The following is a 25,807-nucleotide window of genomic DNA, read 5'->3' as shown; positions in this document are numbered from 1 at the left end:
CCCATGAGATACACAAAATGTATACAGCGGGCAGGAATTCACGCCGTTTGCTCACCGGCCTTCTCTGTGTGTGAGACTCCAGCCAGTCACTGCCAACCCTGTGCACGCACTTCCCCTCCTGAACAGTCAGGCGGGACTTACGTGCTGTAGTGGGCATATGGCTGTGAGCACATGCGTTCTATTCATTCATTCCTCAGACATTCGCTGTGAGCACCTGCTGTAAGCCAAGGCCCTTGCTGGGTGGCAGGGATACATCATGAATAAAACATGCAGAGTCCCTGCTCTGAAGCCAGGCATCCTCTAGTGAGGAAGACTGGAAGTAAACTGAGTCACCTTGCCTGGGGACAAAGGCCCTTGCCACGAGTCTGGCCCTGCCCAAGAGGTGAGAGAAGCTGGAGAAGGGGGAACCGGTTCTGCCCCCAGGCTCCTTCACAGCCGGTGATGGGCAAACGGAACCACTGCCAACCACAGAAAATCCCCAAACCTCACTGAGTCCATAGTTGGAATCACTGTCCTCTGCAAGCTTTCACAAGCTCCTCTAGCCCGGCAAAAACGCCTGGGCACCTGAGGTCACACTACCTGTAGCTCTCCACCCCTTGCTTTCTGGCAAGGGGCGGGGGGGCGGCGGTACATACGCACATCTGGAGACACAGAAGGCGGACAGGCTATCTTTTGCCTATGGACATGATGATAAACGCAGCAGCCTGCACTGCCCTGGAGGGGGTGGGCAAGGACACAGGCCAATGCGCCGTCTCAGGGTGGTGTGGGCCAGGGTGGAGTGCTGGGCTGGGCTGGACAGAAGGGAAGAGGGGCCTGGGAGAAAGAGCAGACTTCAAGGAAGCCTTCCTAGAGGAAATTATGTGTCAGCCGAGAGCTGAAGCATGAATGGGAGGCATCCAGGGAGGTAGACAGAGAGGAGGGAGAGTAGGGAAGTGGCAAAGGAAGGCCAGGCAGAAGGTGAGTTAGACAGTCCAAGATAGGGGGCCCCTGGGTGGCTCAGTCGGTTAAGCATCCAACTCTGGCTCGGGTCATGATCTAGCGGTTCACGGGTTCGAGCCCTGCGTCGGGCTCTGCGCTGACAACTCGGAGTCTGCTTGGGATTCTGTGTCTCCCTCTCTCTCTGCCCCTCCCACCCCCCCCCCTCAAAAATAAATAAGCATTTAAAAAAAGAAGAGGAAAGGAAAAGAAAGAAAGTCCGAGATAGGAGTGAGCATGGTGGGGGTGGCAGTCCGGGCAGCTCAGGATGGCTGATGAGTAGAGTCTGAAGAGCCATGAGCTAAGGGGCAGCAAATCCAGTGGATCCCACAGCAGGCCTTGCCACAGAGCCCCGATCCCATCCTGGAGGAATGGGGAGGCACTGAGGGTCCTGGAGCAGAGAAGGGGAAGCCCAGATTTTTGCCTTTTGCAAATCACAGTGGCTACAGAGTGGGGAATAGTTTGGAACTGGGTAAGAGGGAGTCAGAGAAGTCGGCTGGGGCTTGGAGGTGTTCTAATAATGCAGGGGAAGTTAGCAGTGGGCCAGACTAAGACGTGGGTGATTCCAGATTTGTTAAAGAATTGGCAATTAGACCAGACTGGGAATGGAGAGGTCAAAATCAAGGACGACTCCCAGATTTGCAGCTTAGGAAACCAGTTGGATGAAGGCCTGGCGTGTGAAGGGAGAGCAGCTGGGAAAAGGGTCTGTGGGGAAAACAGCTAAGTTCAGCCTGAAGTCCACGTATCTGTGGGATATTTAGGGGACCCAGTGCACCATGAAGTCAGGGGTAAGAGACAGGTCTGGGATAGAGTTAAGATTCTCGGGTCCTCCCCTGCAAGGATGAAAACTACAGCCACAGGTGAGGTTCTGCAAGGCATTCCTACAGAATGAAACATGAAGAGGCCAAGGGGAGAGCCCCAAAGACACCAAATTTATAAGACACGCAGAAGAAGAGGGGTTTGCAAAGGAGTCTGAAAATGAGAAGAAAGAAGAGAGCAACAGGGCTGTCCCAGGTGCCAAGGGGAAAGGGCACATCAGGAGGCCCGAGTGCTGGGCTGGATCTCATGATGCCCACAGGGCATGGCAGAGGCACGCAGACATGTGTAAAAATCCTCCCAGGCTAGCGCCCAAGGGGAGAAAAAGGTACTGGAAACCTCTGCACCCTACTTTTTCATTACCCTCTGCTCTCCGTGAAAGGACGGGTAGAAAAATCCCAGATCCGTTTAGTGCAGTGTTTCCCAAAGGATGGTCTGAGGAACCCGGCCCCGTGAGATGAAATACACACACACATCCATGTACACATGCTGTCTGTAGTGACCGAATGTTTAGAAGGTCGTGCACATCAGGGTCCGATGATGCAATTCGCCGAGCAAACCCTCTGAACAGCCCGGTGGCGAAGAAACCTGTTTAACTTCGTTTGATCCAGCATTTCCCAAACCTCTTTGGCAATGGAACCCCATTACCCCATTACCTACTAACATCTCTTGGGCTGGAAATGGCAGCATTGATGGAAAAGGGCATGTCTAACTGATGAAATGTCTACAGCTGGTAACCCCCTGGCGAAAAGCATCCTCTCCCAAGCTTGGGATGAAAGGCGTCCTTGGTCTGGGTCCCCCTCATTCATTCACTGATTTAAAACGTATTGGGTAGGGACGCCTGGGTGGCTCAGTCGGTTACGCATCCGACTCTTAATTTCAGCTCAGGTCATGATCTCACGCATCGGGCTCTGTGCTCACAGCCCGGAGCCTGCTTGGGATTCTCTCCCTTTCTCTCTGTCCCTCCCCTGCTCTCACAAGAACTTGTGCGTGCACTGCGCTCTCTCTCACTCTCTCAAGATAAATTTTTTTTTTTAAATAAAAATAAAGAAAACGTACTGGGCACCTAGTAGGTGGTGGCGTAGCCAGAAGGGCTGGCACATTTGGGGAGACGAAGATTGAGGAGACACGAGGCAGGCGTTCTTTGGATGTGCACGTTCTTGGTAGAGGATACGGCCAGCCAAATAACCAGGCAGACGCTGGCCAGCCAGCGTGGCAGGATGAGGGAAGGAACACCACCACTATCATTTATTAAGCACCTACTGTGTGCCAGGCACACTCCATAATAATGAACGAGCGGCTAACATTTATTGGATTCCTACTCTGCACTAGATAGTCTCCTAAGTCCATCAGCGTATTTATCCTTCCAACCACCCGGGAGATATTTATTATCTCCTTCACCAGATAAGGCCACTGAGACAGACAGACGTGACATTTCTCACCCAAGGCCAAGGTTAGCAGTGTCAGAGCAGGGATCTGAGCCTAGACAGTCTGCTCCAGATATACTCTTCAACTCTACATTCTACACCCTTTGGAAACATCCCGCTGATACTTGAACTTGGGTTGCTAGAGTCTGAATCTGAAGTGCCAACCGTTATACCCTGGAACCACCCACATTATTGACGTTCTTTGATCTTCACGACATTTTGCCGCACGTGTTAGAAACCGCATTCACAGAGGAGGCTCCAACTTTCACACAGCTCGTGGCAGGCAGCGCTGAGGCTCTTGAACTCAGGGGCGGGGGTCTGACTCCAAAGCTCACGCTCCTAGGTCCATCACGTCCTGCCGCCCAGACTGCTGTCATTTTTACAGGTTGGAATTGAGGTGATAGCATATTTCGCATCTACGGAGGCCTGGCAGCCTGACAAGGCAGAATGGACAGTGGCTATGATGAGACGGCCTCCTGGACACAACCCCGTGTCGGGCTCCAACCCCTTATTTGTTGGGGGGGCGGGGAGGGCGGTGTCCAGGAGGTCCCAGAGGAGGGGCCAGCATGGCCAGGGCAGAGGGAGAAGGGGAATTCGGCAGTGCTTGGACTGAAGTCATTTTACCGACCGGTATTTGACAGCCAGCGTGGCTATGTCAGGACATACCTGAGGAACGTCAGCCCAGGCTGGGACCAAAACCATGACTGTTTACCAATTTCCAGCAGCCTTGACCTTCAATGGCCAGGCAGGCTCACAGACAGTTCCCCTGTGCAAGTTTGGCCTCCTCTGAGGAGTCCTCCCTCCTTTGACCTGGAGTCATGGCCTTAAACCTGAAGTAGGTCAAGTTCATCTGCACCTTTCTACAGTCGCATGCTGCAGCCCCAATCCTGCAAATGCAGATTCCCGGGCCCCGAATGGCCGGGACTCTGCAGCACCTCTTCCAGAGATGTCAAAAGCAGTGCCTCTGAACCAGAAGCTGCAGACTGCAGGCCTGGAGGCTGGGAGATGCTATCCCACCCAGCCCACGCGGCCCCTCGGCGGCCCCAGACACACACACATACGCCAGACCCCGAAGGAGCTCCTAACCGAAAGCCCTCTGTGCGGTGTGGATCCAATTAAGTTCTGACATCATCTCAAATTGAATCCTTTTATTAAACATTTATCTTCAGATTCCGGAGTGTGTCACAACACCCCATTGTCTTAAGTGACAGAAAGGAAAACAGCGTTTGCCTTTCCCACAGCAACCAAAGTCCTGTTCTCAGCAGCCCGCGAGCGACAGCCAGGTCTTTCCAGAGCCCTCTCTTCCTCCACCTGCGCGGGGTCCTTGGCGGTCCCCCTGCCCCGAGCTTGCCTCCGGTTCCTCGACACACCCGCCTCCCTCCTGATCTCCAGCCTCGCTGAGCTGTCTGGATCAGCTGTAACTTCTCTCAGTCATTTTCCTCAGCCTTCCAGAACCCCTTTCCTCCTGGGGATTGCGCTGGAGAGACGGAAGGCGGCCTGGCTGTCTCGGCTGCTCCTCTCTGAGCACAGGCTGGCTCTGGGGGGCAGAGCTCACGGGGTCCCACCCCTGGCCTCCCTCCACCTCGCTCCCAGACTCTGAAGGCTTCGGAACAGATTCTAGTGTTTTCATCCTTCTCTGCTTCTGTAGCAGAGTGCCTAGCACAGAGAAGGCTGGCAAGGTGTCTTCATTGATCAGTGACTCAATAGTTAAAGACCAAGTGTTGTCCTCAGCTTTGTCGTTTGGAGAACTCTCTTTGGACGTTCCCCAAAGGTGATCGAATTCTAGCAGACTGATCCCTGCCAGTCAGACTCCTGGGAGACTCACCTTTCCCTCGTCTACAAGTGTCTCCTGGGCATGACTCTCTTCTGGGGAGTAGACACTTCTGAGCAATGAGAAGCTCCCACCTGGGTGACCAGTCCAAGTCTTTTTAAACACCCGGGAATACTAAGGCTCAAGTTGCGATCGTTCCTTTCTCTAGGCATGACAAGACCCACCAGTCCTGTGACAAAAAGAATTACAGATCATGTGTACCGACAGCTCACAGCACACACTGTTCTAAGAGCCTTACATGTGCATTAGACTTATGGAGCCCACACAAGGAACTCTGGAATAGGTAATGTTCCTTACCCCATTTTACAGAAAGGAAACTGAGGCCCAAAGTGGTTAAGCAACTTGCCCAAGGCTACATACACACCCAGGCATTCTGACGGATTCCGTCCTGAGTTTCTAGGAAACTAGGTAACATTTACCCAATAGTTACTATTTAGCAAGCCTTGCGAGCCTCTAGTAGAACGGGCTCGTGAATAGAACCCACTCAACCAGTTGACACGATCGTTGAATCGCATGATATGGAAAATGCTGGAGCAGGATTTCTAGTGAATTTTAGAGAGTCTCCCGCACCCACCGAGAGAACAGAAAGTGTGCAGTTCGATCCCTGTCCTTGATGCATGTGGAACGCCGTTAGGACAATGACACAGAAACTCGTGAAATCCGAAATAACAAGACAGGCCAGCTGTACGAGAGCTGTCACGAGGCAGCCTGCGGTGGACGGCTGGATGAGTGGTCTTGGAGGTAAAAACAGAGCTGGAAGGAAAGAGACGCAGTTCTGAGATGCACCATCAGGAAGGGCTCCTTAGATCCTAGCTTCCAAGGGTGGAAGGCAGAATCATCTAGTCCACCTCCCAGCCATTAAAGAAATGCTCTCTTCAGCATCCCTAAGACGCAGCTGACCACTTTCAGCTTGAATGCCTCCAGTGACGGGTAGCTCACTACCTTAGGAGGCAATGCTGAAAACTACCACACTGGCTCGGGTACCCACCTGACATCCCCTGCCCTACACAGGACCAGGCAAGGTTGAGGTGCAAAACTGAAGAAGATGCTCGTTGCGCCTGCACGACCCTGAGAGCGAGTGCCTCTTTGATTTGGACCCTAGGCACCTCATCTACTCCTGGCCCTGCCAGAACATCCCCACCCATGGCTCCCAGCTGTCCCTCTGGAGTAAACCAGACACTGTTTTAGTGAAGGGGAGGAAAGAGTTTGATTCATCAGGGAGGGGAGTTGTAAGCAAAGGTGGGCACCGGGGCAAGGGCAAGATGCAAAGGCACAGCAGGGAGAGGAGAGTCAGGGCAGAGAAGGTGAAAAGCTTTGGGTCCCACTGAACATAGCTGGGATGTCTGGTTGTCCAGATGTCTGCCCTTTTTGCGACAGGCGCTGGGGGTCTTGAAGATTTCCAAGTCAGGGAGTGTGTTTGGCTTGAAAACAAGAGTGTGCTCGCATGAGCGGCATCCCCGGTCCTGTGGATCCTCATCACGTGAAACGTTTCTGTCCTCTTGGGTCAGTGGTTTAGATGGCATTTGACCACTTTGGCCTGGATCTCTGCCATGAAATCGAATGTGCCAAAGCAGGGAAAATGAACCATAGGGGGTTCGGAGAAAGCAGTTGTCAGAAAATGAAGGTGGATTATGCAAAGCAGAAAAGGCCGCTGGCATTTTCTCTCCAAGGAGGGATCTGAACAACATACCGGAGATCTTCGTGAGATGCTATCAGGAAGGAGCGTCCCGGGGCACCTGGGGGGCTCAGTCGGTTAAGTGCCTGACTTTGGCTCAGGTCATGATCTCACGGTCCATGAGTTCAAGCCCCGCGTCGGGCTCTGTGCTGACAGCTCAGAGCCCGGAGCCTGCTTCGGATTCTGTGTCTCCCTTTCACTGCTCCCCCCACCGCCCACCCGCCTGCTCACACTCTGTCTCTCTCTCTCAAAAATAAAAAAAGGGAAGGAGCATCCCTCAGAAGGCAATGTCCACGGGGCCTGGCCCCATGATCTTTGTGCACGAGGTAGGGGAAGGGATGCTATCTCTGAGGGAATTTTTATTTCCCTAGCATTTATTATGCGGCAGGCACGGCGTCCAGCACTTTTTGACGTCTTGTTGGTGTTTACAACAACCTTACCCCATTTTTCACAGAAGGAGATAGGAGCTTGGGGGGTGGGGGGAGTGGGACGGAGCCACATGCGTCATGCCCAGTCTTGTTCACTACAGGATGCCCGTGCTCACCAGCCTGCACCTCTGCACGGGGTTTGCAATTTCCCGGGTGGGCTTATTAGTTGTCGTCTCATCTATTCACTTCTACCATCAGGGAAGCAGGACTGCCCCCCTGTTCCCACCTGGCAGATCAACAGACCTCCGCTGACTTCACGACCATCCCTTCTCTCCATCCCCACCGCCCCCACCCCGCCGGGGCCGCCACCATCTCTCCCCTGGACGCCTGCCACAGCCATCCAGGCAAGGGGTCCTGGTGGCTCCAATGGGGCTTGTGGCTTCCAGTCTCACCCTTCCCTCACATTCCCCACTTGGCCACCAGTACCAACATCCTAACATACAAGTTTGGTCACATGTCCCCCTTGCTTAAAACCCTTCATTGGCTCCCCACTGCTCCTAAATTCATACCTTAAATGGCTTATTAGGCCTTGAATAATCTGACTGCAGCCATTAACTCTCCCAACTGATTATACGCACGCACACACACACATGCACACACACACACACTATATCCAGCACAACCATCTGTCCTACAGGCAGACAAAGGCTCTTGGCCTCAGGATCCCGTCCTCTGTCTCTGGTTAACCCTTGCTCCTCTCCCTAGCACCTTTCTTCCCTCCCCTCTGTCATCTGCCACCTTCTACTTACCCTTCAGGGCTCCTCTGAGATGAGGCTTCTTCCAGGAAGCCTTCCTGACAACCCACCACCACCCAGACTGAGCTATGCACGCTTCTGTGCACGCTCTGCTGTGACAATATCACACAGGGGTCACCTAGAAATCCACTGCCTGGAGTCAAGTCTCAGCTCTTTTGATCACACTGGCAGTAAATCCTTAGATGCATTCCTTTACCTCTGTGCCTCCCTTCCCATGCCTTTAAAAAGTGGAGAACATGGGGTGCCTGGGTGGCTCAGTCGGTTAGGTAGCTGACTTCGGCTCAGGTCATGATCTCGCGGTCCGTGAGTTCGAGCCCCGCGTCGGGCTCTGTGCTGACAGCTCAGAGCCTGAAGCCTGTTTCAGATTCTGCGTCTCCCTCTCTCTGACCCTCCCCCATTCACGCTCTGTCTCTCCCTGTCTCAAAAATAAATAAAACGTTAAAAAAAATTTTTTTAAGTGGAGAACGTAACAAAAGGGGTTTTTTGAGGATTAAATATAAAGTGCTAAGCCTGGCGCCTGGCTCATGGTGGCTTCTCCCAGAGGCCAGTGATCACCACCCTTGAGTCATACAAGTTAATTATTTGCCCCGGTGCCTCTTGGACTCAGTTGTTGGGGACAGAGAATCCTGCTGTATCAATGTCCCCTCTATTGCGGTGCCCAGTTCAAACCACCACACCTCGGAGGCTCTCAGTAAAAGTTGAGGACTGGCGGAAATACTGAATGCGTCAAAAAGCGTACAACTTGCCCAAGATCACATGGCTAACGGATGACAGAAAGAGGGACCAAATGCGAGTGCTCTCAGTGGCAAGGCCACCTTTCCACTACACCGTAAGGCCTCTCAAGATGAGGCAGAGCTGCTGACACATGATGGTATTTATTCATCACCCACCTGCTCCTGGGGCCCCGGGGTTGACAGAGTCATTTGAACAATCCTGTTTTGTAGGATCTACGCGTATCCGCTCCCTATGCTCCCTGGGCATGCCTCCCCCAGGGAGCTCTCTTGACACAGCAGAGTAATCCCCATTCTCTTCAATGAGTCTGTGAGCTTCTCAAGCTCAGGAGCTGTGTGTGCTCCATCCGTGTCCCCCAGCCCCACCCCCAATGGGCCCCAGCAAAGACAAGAGCACCTACTAGGTACCAGGCACTGAACCAAGGCCTCTCAATACAGCGCTCTGGGAAATTCCCACAACTCTATGAGACAGGTCCCACTGCCTCCCCATTTTACAGATGAAGAGACTGAGGTTCAGAGGGCTTCAGCGGTGTAACGGCGATACAAACCCAGCTTGCCTCCAGACTTGGGCTAACCACTGACCTTCACGGCCTCCCTAATAGTAGGAGCTGCACTAATGGATCCGTAGTTCAGGAAGATTCCTTCACGGCCTATGACAACACCCAGGCCTACAGGTCGATGTCACAGGGTGCTTTTAGGTTGGCTCGTTACCTGAGCAGAGGGTCCTTAACCTCATCGGGAGCAGGCTTTCCATCACAACGTGGCATGAAGTGTGTCTGAGCTTTTCCTGTCTCCAGGGCCGCCTCCAGTGTCAACAATGGCGGGGGACGGGGGACAAAGTTGCAGTGAGGGCGCTTGACGTTCAGGACCCAGATCCTTCCACCTCCTCAGAAGTCAAGCCCATTTCCATCCAGTGTAGGGTCCTGACCACCATCGCCAGCTTCCCCACACCTGCCCAGTCCGTAAGCACCTCGGCCCGCTGGTCTTCGCCTGGATCCATTACATTCTTCCTGCCTGAGGTCGAACCCCCATTCTTGCCCCTCCTTCCCTGCTCCCTTTGTCCAAGGCCGACTTCCCCACAAGGCCCCGACTCCCCTCATCCCCCGCCACAGCTGGCATCCTGAACAAAGACGTTGTAAGAAACACTGAGACGTCCCTTCATTCATTCATTCCTTCAGTAACTCTACTTAGTGATATTTAGTGAGCACTTGCTATATGTAAGCACTGAGAGTTCAACCAACTGTGGTTAGGATTAAATCCACACAAAAGACTATTTTAACATGTATGATTATGTTCATTAGGAATAGTCTTGGCTCCCGAGGCTTTTTTTTTTTTTTTTTAGGTTTTTAAATTTATTTTTGAAAGAGAGACAGAGAGAGAGCGCAGGGGAGGGGCAGAGAGAGAAGAGAGAGAATCCTAAGCAGGAATCGCACGGTCAGCACCGAGCCCGATGTGGGGCTCGAATTCACAACCCGTGAGATCATGATCTGAGCCGAAACCAAGAGCTGGATGCTTAACGACTGGGCCACCCAGGCACCCTTTGAACTCCAATGTAAAGGATGGTTTACTCCCTCCTCATCACACAACCTTGGAGGTAAGAGGCCCAGGGCTGCTGCAGTTCCGTGGCGGCATTGCCCCCATGCCTTGAGCCTATTCTACCATCAATGCCGCTCTCCATCCGCAGGGTGGCCCCGTGGTTCAAGACCGCACCGGAGCTGCCCAAGCCAGGGGCCCACAGACGGCGCGTCCCACCAGCTGAGGGTTCTTTCTCAGAAGTGACTCCCACCCCCCCTGCCGCTGCCATCCCATTGGCCAGAACTCGGTCACGTGGCCACCCGTGGCTGGGACAGCCGCGCAAACCTGCGGGGAAATGTCTGCGCGGGCAAAATACGGCAAGGCAAGGCAAACGCTGGGCTAGGGAACCCTGGCTGCGCCACCGCGAGGTGTCGAGAGGAACTGTAAAAAGAGCCCCTGTGCACTCAGCACCAGACTAGGAACTAGAACATCCAGTGCGTCGAAGCCGGTCCTGGGCCCTCCCTGCTGCCACCCCCCCCCCCCACTCCCCCACCTCCGGTCCACACCCTCTTGAATTCCGTGGTCGGGGTTGCCTTGCCTGGCGTTGCCGGTTCACCGCTTGTAAACGATCGTCAGCCAAGTTGTACAAGTTTTTACCTTTGTGAAAATAGAATCATACCATAAATATATATATTTATATATAACATCTATATGTTATACATATGTCATATGTATATATATGTTATATATAAATATATATAAATATATATAAATATATATATATATATATTTCTGCAGCTTGATTTTCTGTTCAGTATTATGGGTGTGGGATTCACCGGTGTTGACACGGGAAGCTGTAATCCATTCGTTTTCACTGCTGTGTAGTATCCCGTTTTATCAACAGACTCCAAGGAGTTAGCATTCTTCCCGCAACCGAACCGTGGGCTCTTCCCAGTGTTTTGCCCTTACAAGCAGGGCTGGGAGGAACATTCGCACGTACATTTCCTCATGCCTACATGCAACAATTTCTCCGAGGCAAATTTCTAAGAGAAACTGCTGGGTCGTGGGGGGATACACATATTTTTATATTGTCAAATAGGTTTTTAATAAGACAGGTGCAAAAGGTGGTGGCGATGCCCCAGGGGCTCTAATGGTTTGAGACAAGTGTTCATCCATTTAGGAGGATGGAAATGTGTAATACACTGCCTGCACGCAGACCTGGGTGGGCACACATACGCACACACAGACTCATTCATTTATCGTCCATTTGTTCAATAAACATTTGTCATGTGGCCATTCTCATCAATTATAAGCCACAGCATCAGTGTAATGATGATTCTTCAGGAGGAAAGAAACACAGTGCAGTAAATGAATCCATCAATTATAAGACACATTCTAATTTCAGCAACACTGAAATGTGCGTGTGAGAGCATCTTAGAGTCAAGGGAAATATGGTACCTTCAGGCAATTCTCTAGAGGAAATTCCGCCCTTAGGAGCTTACAGACTTGAAGCTACTTGTTCCCAACAATACCCTAACAGAGGTCATGGTCAAAGCAGACACAAAGTGCTTGAAAGCCTTGCTACCCAATGCCAACTGTGGTCCACTTGGGAGCTTGTGAGAAATGGAGTCTCAGGCCCCGCCTCAGAACCACTGAGTCAGAATCTGGCTTAACATGAACCCGGGCGATTCCCATGCCCATTAAAATCTCAGAAGCAGGCAGAGACCCATAGGGAAGAGAAAGAGTCTTTCCAGTTGAGGGCAATCAAGAAAGGCTTCCTGAAAGAGGCATCATCTGAAGAGGAAAAACTACATCCGTTGAGAGCCTGCTCTGGGTGAGAAACCGCACCAGGAACCTCACTTCCGCTCTCTCCTTGAGTCCTCAGAATCGCCCCATGGGGCAGGGATTCATATCTGTTTTACAGCTAAGGAAACAGAGGCACAGAGCGGTCACATAATGAGCTCCAGGCCACACAGCTAATAGCTACCAGAACCAGGCTTAGAAAGCAGATCTGTCAGAGTCTGGAGTCCAGTCTCTTCTCCCACATCACAGGGAAAGAACTTAGGGAAGTAGCTGTAGAGACAAGAATCAGGACAGGATTCAACTGGAGGCTACAGAAGCAAGTACTCCCTGCTGTGCTCAGGACCTCTGGGAGGTGAGCTGGCGGTCGGTGGGCCAGACACCTTACCGCCTTCTCATCCCGCCCCAGGGGAACCTGAACGGGACCTAGCCCATAGTGGGTGCCTGAAATAATCCAATGAAGGCATGAACGAATGAGCGAGCTCACAGACAGCCACACAGGCTGCTTCAAACCCTCCGGCGCCCGTTGCCGCCGGCACTGTGCTGGCGGGTGGGGGTCCCAGCCAGGGAGGAGCCCGGCACTGCCCACCCACCCCAAGGTCTCCTGAATCCCCGCCGGCAGGGAGGGCCCAGCCAGCAAAGCGAAAAGCCAGGAGCAGAAAAGGTTGAAAACACAGAGAAAGCAGCTCCCACCAAACCCTTCATTTGCTTCACTTAAAAAATTACTTAGCCAGCCTCCTGCCGGTGCCTCCCCCCGCCTCCCTCCGAGCACCGGCCCCACTCTCCTTCAGCTTCTCATGAATATGTGGGAAATAAAACGGCGTCTGTTCAGCCCCTAATGACCAGGTTTATGAAGAGCTTATTGTATCTCAAAGAAATGAGACAGCAGTTGGTGTTGTGAGATATTAATGTGCTTTTTACAAAAGCTGATGAAACCTCCTTTAAACTACTTAATACCCGCAAGCTGAAATTTCCAGTCTGAGAGTAAATTCCTGGAGGCAGAGCTAAGGCAGAGCCTCAGGCACAGCCCTTGGCCTTTCTGTCTCAGCTGGGCGGCCAGTCATTGGGCTCTGGGGTCGGTGGGGCGCTGCTGCCCTTTGGGGTGGGGGTCCAGTAGAGATTTCGTGATTGTTGGGGGCCTTGGCAGAATAATCCGTTCTAGTTCACAGTGGGAGAGTCTCTCCCACATCCTCCTGCTCTGAGAGCTCGAAGTCAATGCCTTTCTGGGGAGTGGGGAGTGAGATGCTCCCCTCTTCAGTTCAGCCTGGACCCCCAGCGCCCCTGGGGACGTGGCCCCTGTCCCCTCTTCTGCCCTCACCCCCACCCAGCCAGCCCTCTACATGGGACCCATCTTCTTGTAAGTCTCCAGTCCCGCTCTGATGTCGCGCGTTCTCCCCGGCCGACCCCTCACACGGGTTGCCCTTCATCCAGCAGGTGTGCTGGTAAATGTCTAGCAACTGGCTCTCCGGGCAGGGAAAGGGGACCTCGATCTATTGTATGTGCCCATTCTCGGGGTGCAAATCCTCCCACCATGGCTGCCCATGTGAGTGACCAAGAGACTCTAACGAGCAGCCACCGGAAGCTAGTGCAAGCCTGCTCCCGCACACCTCTGCCTCCGGGCTCCCTTGTACCCCCAACTCTGGTCCAGGGGACCTTCCCCGACCCCCCGAGACACTCTGTCCCCTCTTGTGCGCCCCGCACCTCCCTGCCTTTGCTCTTGCTGATCCCTGTCCTAGAAATCTCTTCTCACTGCCCCCCCGACTTCTTCATCACCCTCCGACACATACATGCTCACTCTCACTCACACACTCACAGTCACATGTGCCCCTCCTGTGCGCCCCGAGACACGCTCTGCTTTGTCGCCGCACAGACCCTGCTACACCACAGCGTCTGGCATCCATCTCCCACCGCACACTACAAGTTCCGTGGGGACAGAAAGTATATGTTCTCCTCTGTGTCCCCAGCAGGTTACACCGAGCATGGGATACGGTCGGCGCTACACAAATCCTAGCTGAACAACTAACTCTGCTGCCATAAGGCCTCATACATTTTGCTATAGAGTACGTGGGGCATTACATTCTAGTAAATTCCGTGCTGTCTGTCTTCCCCCCCCCCCAGACTGAGAGCCCCCGAAAGGCAGGGAATCAGGTTAGATTTCCCTCCACCACCCCAGTGCCAGGCACATGGTCAGCCCTTAGTCCCTACCTTGGGGAGAGAGCCTGCCTAAGGACGAAGCCAACTGAGAGGAAAACCAGAGATGGGGAGAGAGACCCCAGATTTTTGAGCACCTGGATCCATCTGTGCCTGAAGCCGTCTCAGTCCCTGGGCTTGATGAGCACCAACCTGAAAAAAATACAGCAGGACCCTAGGCTGGCAACAGGAAAGCCAGACTGCGCCACTCTGCACTGACTGTTGTGACGTCTCGAAGATGTTCTACCACATTTCAACTCCAAACAGAGGTGGCTGAGTGCTGCTGACGCCACCTCCCTTTCATGAACCTCAGCACCTCTTCGTTCGGACTGAATCTGTGGCCACAGAGCTTCAAGTGCTCCTGGAGACCCTTTACGCCTCCAGCCCACCCTCACCGCCTCACTGCTACCATCAGCCTCTGGACTATTGGGACCCATCCCGTCATGGCCCGCGTCTCAGTTTACCTCCATTAGTCCTCACTACCAATCATTTGTCCCTCACTCTGTTCACCTCCCAATCTGCCCCAATCTCCCACCTCACCCCACCCCCCCAGCCTTTCAAATCACTGCCCAGGGCTCCTCGGCATTTGGTCCAGAGGTCAGGAACCCCCGCTCCTAACCTCTTTTGTGCTCACTCATAGAAACCTGGCTGTCCCTTGAGGACATGACACACAGGGCTGATAATGCACAGGGGGCGTTTTATTGCCTCTTCCCTAAAGCCCTGTCTAAAACTCATCCAGTCTTCTCTTCCCCGACTCACTCCTGCTCAGTCCCAACTTGGCATCCTCCCCATTCTTTGAGGAGGTAAGCACGGGCCCACCTCATTCTCCCAGGCCACCCTGCAGCCATCTTGGATTTCACAAGCAGTCAGACAGCCTTCCCAGTACCTGGCCTTGAACACCTTGCTTGGCGAGCACATCCCAGTCCCAGCTTGCTGGTTGTTAACTGCTGAAATCCTGTGTACCCAGGATTTCAAGCAGCCCCGCTAAGTGCAGGAAGAGGGCTGTACAGGGGTGGCTCCCGGCTGTGACAGATAGGGCAAGGAGCAGCTGGGACTGAGGCCCCATCTCCTCTCCCCACTCACCAAGAATTGGTGGAGGGTTGAGCTCTGTGCCCCGGGCCCGGCAGCTCTCCAAGCCCTGGGCCCAGCGAGGGCCCCAAAAGAACAGAATCTTCCTACAGCCGGAGTGGCTGGGCCAGGCTGGGCACACACCATCACCCATGAGAGCACTACCTCTGAGGTTTCTGCTCTTCTCCTCCCCGCCCCCCACTCCACCACCCACAGGGGCATCCCTCCGGGCCTCCTAGGTCGCCCAGCAGGAGGGCTACCTGCTTGGAGAAGGCCTCCAACACAACGGCATGGGACAGGGTAGGAGAAAATTCTGTATTTACTGAGACAAAGTAAGTCTTACTCTAACAGAGACATGTTGGAAGCAGCTGGTATGGTTCCCTGCGTCAAATCGTGGTCCAGACAGGACCATCATTTAGCTAGAAAGAGCCTCACACCAATAGTTTCTAAAAACAACCAATGATTTGGGGTTTACCAGAATAATGTGATGAATGCTTTGCATATCATCCTTAACTTGGTAGGCAGCTTCCTAATACATACTTAACTATGTATAGAAAATAAAAGTGAACGTTTAGTTTTGTCTTCTATATTTATTGGTATGACCTTTCCAACTGCTAGAGACTTTGAATGTCATCCCTACCTCCACCCGACCCAAGCCACCCCATCCTTGACCGTGACATGACCAATAGCCACGTCCCTTCAATGATCTCAATCGCTGGCCCCCACTTTCTGACTCTCCTGCCCCAGTCTTCCAACTTACTCCCAGGAGCCCCCGGCTCTGGCAGTTCTTTGACCCCCACCCCACCCTAGGCTTCCAGTGCATTGACCCCATCACCTTCACTGCCTCCTTCCCCAGCTTAGAGTCTGACCCATCTTCATAATCACTGCCTCCCCCACCCCTGCTCTTGGACTCATTCCACAGACCCCCACCCTGGTTAAAGGCAACCCTCCAGCCAGACTCAGCCACACCCTAAATGTAGCTGGGCCACCCTTGCACTTGTGTCCTGGGCCTCATCCCCTCTCACGCTGCTCCTGCATTGCTCCCTCGTCTCTCCAGCTATCATGCCTTCCCTCTCTTCTGGAACATTCCCAGCAGGATCACTCATGCCTTAACATCTCCCCCAACACAGAATGGACAGCAGAGCAGCAGACACCCCACCAGCACAGTACAGGGGGGCAGAGGAGGGTTGAGGGAAAGAGACAACAAACGATATGTTGGAGGCTGGGGCAGCCAGACCAGCATGTGCAAAGGTCCTGTGGTAGGAGGGAGCATGCGTGACAGAAGGCTGAGATGGCATGTGCACAGAGAGGGAAGTGGGCAGGAGATAAGGCCAGACAGAGGTTGGGATCAGGCCGCTTTAAGATGCTGAGCTTTCCTTACAGGACTGGGAAGCTATTGAGCATTTCAAGCTAGAAGTGGTTTGATCAGATTTGCATTTTCAAAGGATCACCATGATTACTCTGTAGACAAGGATGAGAGTGAGTGCAAAATGACCAGTGGGGAGGCTGTCATGCAGAGAAGCCAGGATGGTGGCCTGGCTGTGGGTGTTGCTGCCAATGGAGAGAACTTGACAGTTTTGAGAGACACTGCGAGTGAATGCAGGCAGGACATCCTAAGGGAAGGGACCTGCAGTCAGGAAGAAGAAATGTAGGCAGTGACAACTGGGCTCAGGCTTGCATCGGCAGCGATGGAGAGGCATTCACTGAGCTGGTTGGTGCCTGCAGAAGACCAGGTTTGAGGGGAAATGATCATGAGTTCAGGTTAGTTCCTTCTGAATACACAGTGCCTTTAAAACATCCACCAGGAGACATCAGATCGGCAGGTGGATACCAGGTCTGGCCCTCACGGGAGAGTCTGGGTTGCTGGTGACCTCACACAGCCTCTATACAGCATCTCTTGAGCCCTTCCTGTGTGCCAGGCACCGCACTAGGAGCTCATGGTCTAAAGATCACTGGGGCACGGCCCGTGCAGAGAAACAGCCAGGTTGCAAGGGAAGCAGATATGGGTGAGGGCTGCTAGCATGAAATGTGGGGCCCTTAGAAGACAGGGTAGAGGCACCAGCCACAAGCCCTTAGTCTGGGATTGAGCAGTGTCCCCAGTTTGTTGTTGTTGTTGTTGTTGTTGTTGTTGTTGTTGTTTAATGTTTATTTTAGTTTTGAGAGAGAGAGAGAGAGTGAGCAGGCCAGGGGCAGAGAGAGAGGGAGACACAGAATCCGAAGCAGGCTCCAGGTTCCGAGCCAACAGCACAGAGCCCGATGCGGGGCTTGAACTCATGAACCGTGAGATCATGACCTGAGCCAACGTCAGCCCCTTACCCGACAGAGCCCCCCAGCCGCCCCATGTCCCCAGTTTGTTAGGAGTCTCGGGGCCCACATCTCACCTCCTGCACGGATTGCTTACAAAGATGCCCGGCACCAGATTGGCACTGATGAGATATTTGCCAGCTTGAATTGAAAGCAATGAAAGCACTTTGCAGAGCACTTTTCAAATGCACTGATCTGTAATTTTACCAATAGGGAGGAGATTTTATCCTCTTAGCAGCTAGACTCTCAGCAGTAGACTCTTCTCAGGTCCTAGAGGGAGTTGAGGCCTTCTGGGGATGCTTGAGGAGAGGGCGGAGAAGCAGGGTGGGTGGGCAAGAAGGGTTCTGCCCCAGGGGAGCATTTCAAGCGAAACGCTGTGCTCCTGAGTCCCCACAGAGCTTCAGTGAAGTTACCAGAAGCCTCCATATCCTCTGGGGAATCGTTTTTCTTGCAGAAGTCAGGAAAGGGGGTGAATATGGTACAGAGACAGTGATTGGGGCGACCAACCACCTTCTCTGCAATATGTCACATAAAATAATAGCCTTAGAAATGCCTAAAACGCTTCCCTTTGTAGAAGTACACCTGTATCGTATAGAAGCAGGTGTACATGATATATACACAGGTCTATGTAAGAATGCCCTAAAATTCCTAAATCATATCCGTAGTACATGATAAAACCTACTTTATGGGACATGAAGGTTCAGCACCCCATAGGAAAACAGATTGCTAACACGGACTGAGAACTGTATTAATTAGGTTATATTAGCTACTGTCACAGAAAAATCCCAAATGTCAGTGGCTGAATATAGTCAGCATCCAATTCTCCCTCACAGCGATGCCCCCAAGCACTTTTACCGACGTGCCAGGCACTCGCTCTGAGCACTTTATATGTGTCAGCTCATTTAATCCGCGAAGGAAAAACTCCTTTGATCTCCACCTCTCAGGTGAGGAATGCCAGGCTGGACCCAGGCCACAGGAGCTGCCAGCATGGGTTTGCCTATTTATTCATTCAGAGAAAGTTTCAGAGAAAGTTCGTCTGCTGGTGCGGTGGGGGGGGGGGGGGGGGGGGTACGACCGTGTGTGAAACTGACCGAGGTTTCTACTGTGGCGGAGCAGACCCGCTTGGCAAGCTCCAGCCCACGCATCAGTCCTTCACGAAGACCACATTCACTTCACAGTCGTTGGTGGAGCCGGCTGGGACCTTGGGTTTTCATCTGAGCCTGTGTTCACCTTCTCGGCCATCTGCCAGAAAAGATTGAGTCAAAAGGCCTTCGTTGGAGCCCTGGATCTATCGTTTCCTGACCACAAGTACCTACTCGGATCATTTAGCCTCCCTGAGCCTCAGTTTCTTCATCTGTGCAATGGAAGAGATAATAGCCCTCTCACAGGCCTATGGTAGAGCCAGAATGAGTCGTAGTTCAAGAGCCTGGCAGTGGGGCTCAGCCCCCACTGGGGGCTCAACCCCTCCCCATCATCCCCCCCATCCTCCTCCTCCCCTGCCCAGAGCAGCTAGGGGCTGGGCACAGTGGATTCCAGGCCCTGCAGATGGGAAGGCACTTTGCAAGCTCATTTAAGGGCTGTGAGAACGTTTGTCGGCATCCGTGTGGGGTCTGTCTTCTTTGCAAAGCGATCTGCTCTCTGGCATGCAAAATGCGAGGTGACTCCCAGCGGAGCTGGGGCACAGAGGCGGGTGTACTGATGGGTTCATCAGCCTCCTCCTCGGCAGTCCCCAGCCCCGAGCCAAACCTCTGCTGCCCGCCAAGCTTCAGCTAATCCTCAGAAGCCTCGATGCAGGGACGGAAGGCTGGGTTTTGAAGTCTTAGGCCTTAGATCCTTTCCATTGCACCGCGGGTGTGTGTGTTTTGATTCACCAGGCAGATGTCCAAACAGACAAAGTGATACCTTCCTTCAGGGGCCGGGGAGAGGGCTGAGCCAGCTTCAGAAGAGCCAGAAGTCAGCAAGAGGCCAGTGGGTGCTGAGCCCCTGGAAACTCTGATGTTTCACGTGTCCTTTCTCCTCTTGTTTTCCAGGGAACTTCAAAGGTCTCTGCAAGCAAATCGATCACTTCCCAGAGGATGCAGATTACGAAGCTGACACAGCAGAATATTTCCTCCGTGAGTGCATGCAATTTTTTCTCCCTTCTGGTGGTGGGTCCAGTCCTTCTAACCTCCAGAGCACCAAAGGCCAGGACTATCCAGAGATCCCTGTATCAGCAGAGGGCAGGAAAAAGCTGAGCCTCGCTCCTTTCCTCCTGTCTGGAGGCCAAACCTTCATGCATGCTGTTCCCTCTGCCTGTAACCCTCTTCCCTCCCCTTTGTCTGATAAACTCCTATTCATCCTCCAGGTCCCAGCCTGAAACATCACCTCCTCCAGGAAGTCCTCTGTGCCCCTAACGGGTTCCCAGAGCACAGCACATTTATCATGCTGTGGGGTCCTGATCTATTTGAGTAAACATCTCCCTGGCAGTCCCACCAATTATGTTAGGCCAGGGACCCACCCTATCTCGTTCATGTGTTCATATTCCCAGCCCAATGCCCTTCACATAATAAGCGCTCAGTAAATATTTCTTGACTAACTCAATGAAGAAACTCATCAGGCAGTTTCAGATTGGAACTTCAAGAACAATACATGAGATTTTTGTTTTCTTCCCCCACAATCAAGTCACGGTTAAATCCTGAGGTACATGCTGTGACCTTAAATCCACCTGAGGCATATTGTCAAGAGAAAGCATTTTGAGTCCCAAAGAAAACTTCTCAAGAACCAACAAAAACTAACAAGGTAAAATGCTCCCTGAGAAAGGGATTTCCAGGAGAGGGGCTGAGGGTCCTTGACACCTGGGACAGCAAAGCCACCCAAGCAGAAGTGGGTGAAAGCTGTGCTCCACGCTCTCAAGAGGCTCTTCTAGAAGAGGTTTGCTCTCCACCAGGAGCGTCCCCACCTTCTGTCCCCGGTGACCTTCCTAGCCGCACGGAGGCCGCTAAAGCCTCCCTCCCATCCGCCTCTCCCCCGCCCCCAGCAGAATGGCTAGCATCACTCTCTGATCACTTTTATGGAAAATATAGGAGGCATTTCATTACATGGATCACCCTGTCTCTTTCAGTAACTACTCTTCACATCAAAGCCAACTCTCGGGTCAGCCTTAGAATCAACCTGGTTTCATTGAAAAGCCCATGGAACATGAAGTCAGCCCAGTGGCGAGGAAGAGAAAGGAAGGGAACACGATGTAATTTATAGATTTCTTTTGAAAGGGAGAAAAATATCTTACAATGCTCATCATTTCCGTTTATGAACTCCCGAAAGGCACTGCTCTTAAATGGAAGTCCTAAAAGACGGGTTGGGCTATCGTTCCCCACTACCATGTCCAGGGCTCTTGCAGGAGCAGTGCGGTGGCATAAAAGCAGGCTGAGACCTAGGCCAGACCCTGCGCTCGGTGCTGGGGAGATCAAGGTGAGAAAAACAGGCGCAGCTCGTGGCCCCAGGCAGCGCCCAGCCTGGCCGGGAGGCCCCTCAGAGAAACAGCTGGCCTCGGGAGACGCGGCGCGGGACGGATGCGGCCTGCTGGTGGCGGTGGGAGCGGGGGGACCACAGCCTAAGCCTCGTGCCAGGAGCCACCCTGGTTGAGCACAGTAAGGATGTGATAATCAGCTAGAGGGCTCAAAGGAGGAACTTTGTCTCCTTCATTGCTGTGCCTAGAACAGCTTCTGGAATAGAGCAGATACTCCATAAATGTTGTCTGTTACATAAAGGGCAGATATAGGAGTCTTCAGTGGCTGGTTCTACCTACTCCATACCTCCATAGCCTCATTGTTTAAGAGAGAATCACATAATGTGTTTGGTTCACTGGGGTGTCCCCGGACAAAAGACCTGAATCGGGTAACTGCTGTTAACAGGGCAGGATTCCCAGGGTCTGATTTAAACTTACTTAACCCAACAGTATTTTTTGAGCATTGTAACAAGAGTCGGCAAACTTTTTCTATAAAGGGTCAGACAGCAAATATACCAGGCTTTGTGGGCCATACAGCCTCTGTCCCAACTACTCAATGCTGCCCGTGGAGTCTAGACATAATGGAAGCCAATGAGTGTGGCTGTGCTCCCAGGAAACTTAACTTCATTTACAAAAACAGGCAGCAGGCTGCACTTGGCATAGTTTGCTGACCCCTGATCTAGACTACGCTAATCTTGGGCTAGGCAACAAAAGTAATTCTGGAAAGCCGGAAGACGGGAGTTCCTATCCTTATCAATAGATTCTAAATCCTAATACATTCTAACTAGATGGTCTCATTCTTAATAAGCTCTAGAGACGCTAGAAGCCAGGGATCGATCGTTCTTCTATTCGGATCCCCAGCCCCTCTGAAGGGGGGAGGGGGGCGGGGCTGTGTCTGGAGGTGGGCGGGGCTTCAGCCGGCTTCCAGTTCAGGTCGGTTACACCCGTTCTCACAGCGCACCTGCCACGTGGGAGGCCGTGAGAGGGGCTGACGCCGCCCTTGTCCCTGAGGGCTCACTGTATAGAAACAGACCCGTGAAGGTAGCATGAATGCCAAGACGCAGGCAGGGATAAAATGGAGTGTGTGGTGCTGAGGGAGCCTGGCCCCTAACCCCAAAACCGGAGATGATTCCAGAAGGGTCCCCTTGAGAAAGCGGCACCAAGGCTGAGACTGCGCCTCTAGAAGCATTCGCTCATTTACTCTTGAGACATTCACTGAGCACTCACTCCGTGCAGAGCCCTGTTGTCAGTACAGGGGATCCAAGGGTGAACAGAACAAAACCGGTGCCTCTGTGAAGGTGACATTCTCGCGGAGGAAAGAAGCAATGGGCAAGACCACAATAGTCCCCTGAGACCTGAGACCGATCTGGCTGTGAGGGGGTGGAGAGTGAGGCGGTGGGTGGAGGGCAGGTGGGGGGTGTTACTGAGGACAGGTAGTCGGGACAGCTTCTCTAAATGAGGAAAAGGACAGAGCCGAGAGGACTTGGGGGAAGTGCGTGCCCGAGGGGGGACTGGTGAGAGAGCAAGGGCCTTATTAAGGGGGGGGGGGGGAGGTCACAGGGGAGGCCCGGCTGGCTGAGCACAGTGCAGGAATAAAAGACATTCCACAGCACGAGGTCCGAGAGGCGGCGGAGGAGCCCAATCGGGTGTCATTCTAAGTGTGACGGGAACCGTGAGCAGGGGACACTGATGTGGAAGGTCCGTTCTGGCCGCCGGCCGGGGCGGGGGCAGGGAGGCCAGTTGGCCGCTGCTGCTGGCATCCTGGTGAGAGGCTATGGCGCCTGGACCAGAGCGATAGCTGTGGTGGCAGCCAGAAGTGAGGGGCTGTTTGGGAGACATGGCTGGGGGGGGGAGGGGAGCGCAGGCGCTTGGGGGTGGGTCCTGGGGCCGGACCCCAAGGGGTTTCCAGAGGACAGCAGAGGACTGGCAGGAGGGGCAGGGTGGGGGGCAGGAGACCTAGGAGGGTGGAAAGGGGCTCAGCCAAACATTCTGGCTTTGACTGTTCGTGCCCGGCCTGCCTCACACTCGGAGGGCAGTGGGGCGGGCAGGGTGGGCTCCAGAAAGGTGGCAGGAGCTCCTGCTATTACCAAGGTCAGGGGCACAGTCTACTGGACTCTGCTCAACCTAAGGGCAGGATCTGTTCAGAGGCTGACACAGGGCCAGCACATTGCTGGCATGGACGGAAAGAGGCCTGACCATGTGTAAGCATGGGGCTGTGGGCCTCTCCTGGCAGAGCTATAGCTCCCGAGAAACCCATTGAGTATCTTCTCCTTGGCTCTTTGGGCCTGAGGTCCCAGTACTCGGGAGGCCAGGAAGGATCTGAGCTACCCATGGGCCGTGGGTCCTTTTTGCCTGCAGACAAAATTAAGACGGGCCTTCATGGTGCTTGCAAGCTACAACAAACGAAATTCACAAGTTAATTATATGGTCTGTTAAACTATGAGGAGTGATATGGAGAAAAATCCAGCAGGAAAGGGGGATAGGAGATTCCGGGGAGAGGGGGTTGTCCATAAATTCCTTGTTGTGAAATCTGAGCAAAGACCTGAAGGAGGTGAGAGGGAGCCATGCGGAAATGTGAGGGGAGAATGTTCCAGGCAGAGGGAACAGCAAGTGAAAAGGCCCTGAGACTGGAGCCTGGAATGTTTGAGGCGCAGGAGTGAGGCCAGAAAGACAAGAGTGGAGTGAGCAAGGGGAAGCCAAGGAAGAGCCAGTGAAGAGAGGCCCGGGGGCCCCTGTGGGTCCTAGAAAGGGCTTGGGTGTTGCTCTGATTGAGGCAGGAAGCCATCAGAGGGTCTGAGCAGAGGAGTCCCACTATCTCACATTTTACAGGACCCTCTGGTTGCTCCGTTCACAAGAGACTGAAATAGGGTAAGGACAGAAGCAGGCAGAACAGTTAGGAACCTACTGCAATAAATCCAGACAAGAGACAGCGTCCTGAACCCAAGTAATAGCAGTGAAGGAGGTGGGAAGGGGTCGGAGCCTGAAAATATTCCCAAGGGATTACATGTAAGCTTTCCTGAGAGCCTACCTGTGGATTTCACAGGAAAGGAAGGTGTCAAGGTTTGAGTCCAAGGCTGGGATTGGGAAGAATCGGGAGCTCAGTGCCGGCCACATTAAGTTAGAGAAACCTATGGGACTCCCTGGGGAGACGCCTTGGGGTCTGGGGCTCATGGAACAGGCCCTGGCCCCGACAGGAGTTTGCCAGTTGTCAGCTGGTGGATGACATTTACAGCCACGAGCCGATGAATGGCCCGAGGCGGTGGTGCAGAGAAGAGGTGCAGAGTCTGAGCCCCAGGATGCCAAGGTTTAGAGGCCAGGAAGAGGAGGAGGCCCCAGGGAAGGGGGCTGAGGGGGTGGCAAGTGGGTGGCCCGGGTCACTCCTACCATCCCTGCTCCACCAGCTGGATGGAGGACCTAGAACAGAGGAGGAGGAGAGAGCATGCCAGAAGGGCTGGACAGGAACGCAGAGCTCATCTCCTGGGATGGCAAGAAAGTGGGGCTCACTTGCTCTCAAGCCATCAGACCAAGCTTCAGGCCTCCTGGGGGGCCCAGCAGAAGGAAGGCGCCCCATAGATATCTAATGGGATGAATGAATGAATGAATGAATGAACATTTTTACCCCCAACCCCCATGGGTATTTAAGGAGTTCCAAAGCTTCTCCTGAACACAGAGTCCAGGGACTTTCTGGTGACAGGCCCTGGCCACCACCCTGAGCCTCCTGACATCTGGGCCCCACGAAGGTGTGGCCAGTGTGGCTCTAGCCCACCTGTCACTAGCTTGCCCAGGAACAAATGATGGCCAGACCTGTTTTGCCCAGCCAGCTCTGGGGGGCCATCGATGTGTCTGCCACGGTGCCCCAGCCCCCGCCCATCCTTATCCTTACCAAAGCTTGCGAGCGGGTGAGGAAGAGGCAGAGGTGGCCCAGGTGTGACTTCCTGTGACTGTCAGTGTGTCGGTCTTTGTGCACAAGTGTGTGAGTCTGCTGTGTTCTGTGTCTTTCGGTGCCTGTGTGTCCGCGCATCTGAGCGTCTATCTGAATGTGTGTTTGCTCGTGTCTGCTGCGTGTCTACGGGTCCCTGCAGGCTGTGTGTGTGTGTGTGTGTGTGTGTGTGTGTGTTGTGTCCAGGAGATGGGAGTTGGTATTTCCCACCGGTCGCAGTGTGATTGGGGCACATCCCAAGCCACCACCCCTAGTCACTCACATCCATGCAGCCAGAGCAAACATTTCTCAAAACGGCTCCGACCTCGTGCATTCCACGCACGCTGACACTTTGAATTCTGTCCCCCTTCATTTCTCTAAGTGCTGGTGGCACCCAGCACGCTGACTTCCCCACCTAGTCCTGACTCACAACCCGCACTGTGATCAACACCAACCCGGGGCCCGTGAGAAACAGCAACGGTGCCTTCTGCCAAGATGAGAAAACTAACATTTCCTGGTGCTTGGCGCGTACCGGGCGCTCTTCTAACTGCTTGAAACGTCTTTACTCCTTACTCTTCATCGCAGGCTATGAGCTGAGTGTGCTCGTGACCTCCCTCTGGCAGGGGGGACAACTGAGGCTCAGAAGGGCAGGGGGCATGGCCGGCGGAGGCACGCAGGGCACCTCTCTCCTGGGTTGGTGCAGCTGATCACCAGCCCCGGAGACAACAGGGAATGGGACGGCATCTGGCACCGCGCAGATGGCACTCCCCAAGGAAGCTCTGGGGCTTCTGGAACTCTTTTCCTTATGTCATTAGATAGAACACACCTGACAACTTTATATGTTACCTGTGTTCCCCTTCACAACACCCCGGGAGGTAGGTGCTGTTGG

The 25,807-nt window shown here is 53.5% G+C and overlaps 1 protein-coding gene across 1 annotated transcript in view; it reads left to right on the top strand.

Annotated features, from left to right (window-relative positions):
• The first annotated feature begins 13,484 nt into the window (after positions 1-13,484).
• The window catches only part of CACNG2 (calcium voltage-gated channel auxiliary subunit gamma 2), a 19,510-nt gene continuing 7,187 nt past the window's right edge, over positions 13,485-25,807 (top strand). The window contains exons 1-3 of the mRNA XM_049626726.1: positions 13,485-13,496; positions 15,451-15,511; positions 19,546-19,629. Of these exons, the coding sequence (XP_049482683.1) occupies positions 13,485-13,496; positions 15,451-15,511; positions 19,546-19,629 (157 nt within the window). The remainder of the gene's footprint in view (positions 13,497-15,450; positions 15,512-19,545; positions 19,630-25,807) is intronic.

This window comes from Panthera uncia, chromosome B4 (genome assembly GCF_023721935.1).
Source record: "Panthera uncia isolate 11264 chromosome B4, Puncia_PCG_1.0, whole genome shotgun sequence".
Classification (NCBI taxonomy): domain Eukaryota; kingdom Metazoa; phylum Chordata; class Mammalia; order Carnivora; family Felidae; genus Panthera; species Panthera uncia.
Note: the sequence above shows the minus strand (reverse complement) of the source record. Positions and strands in the feature narration are given on the sequence as shown.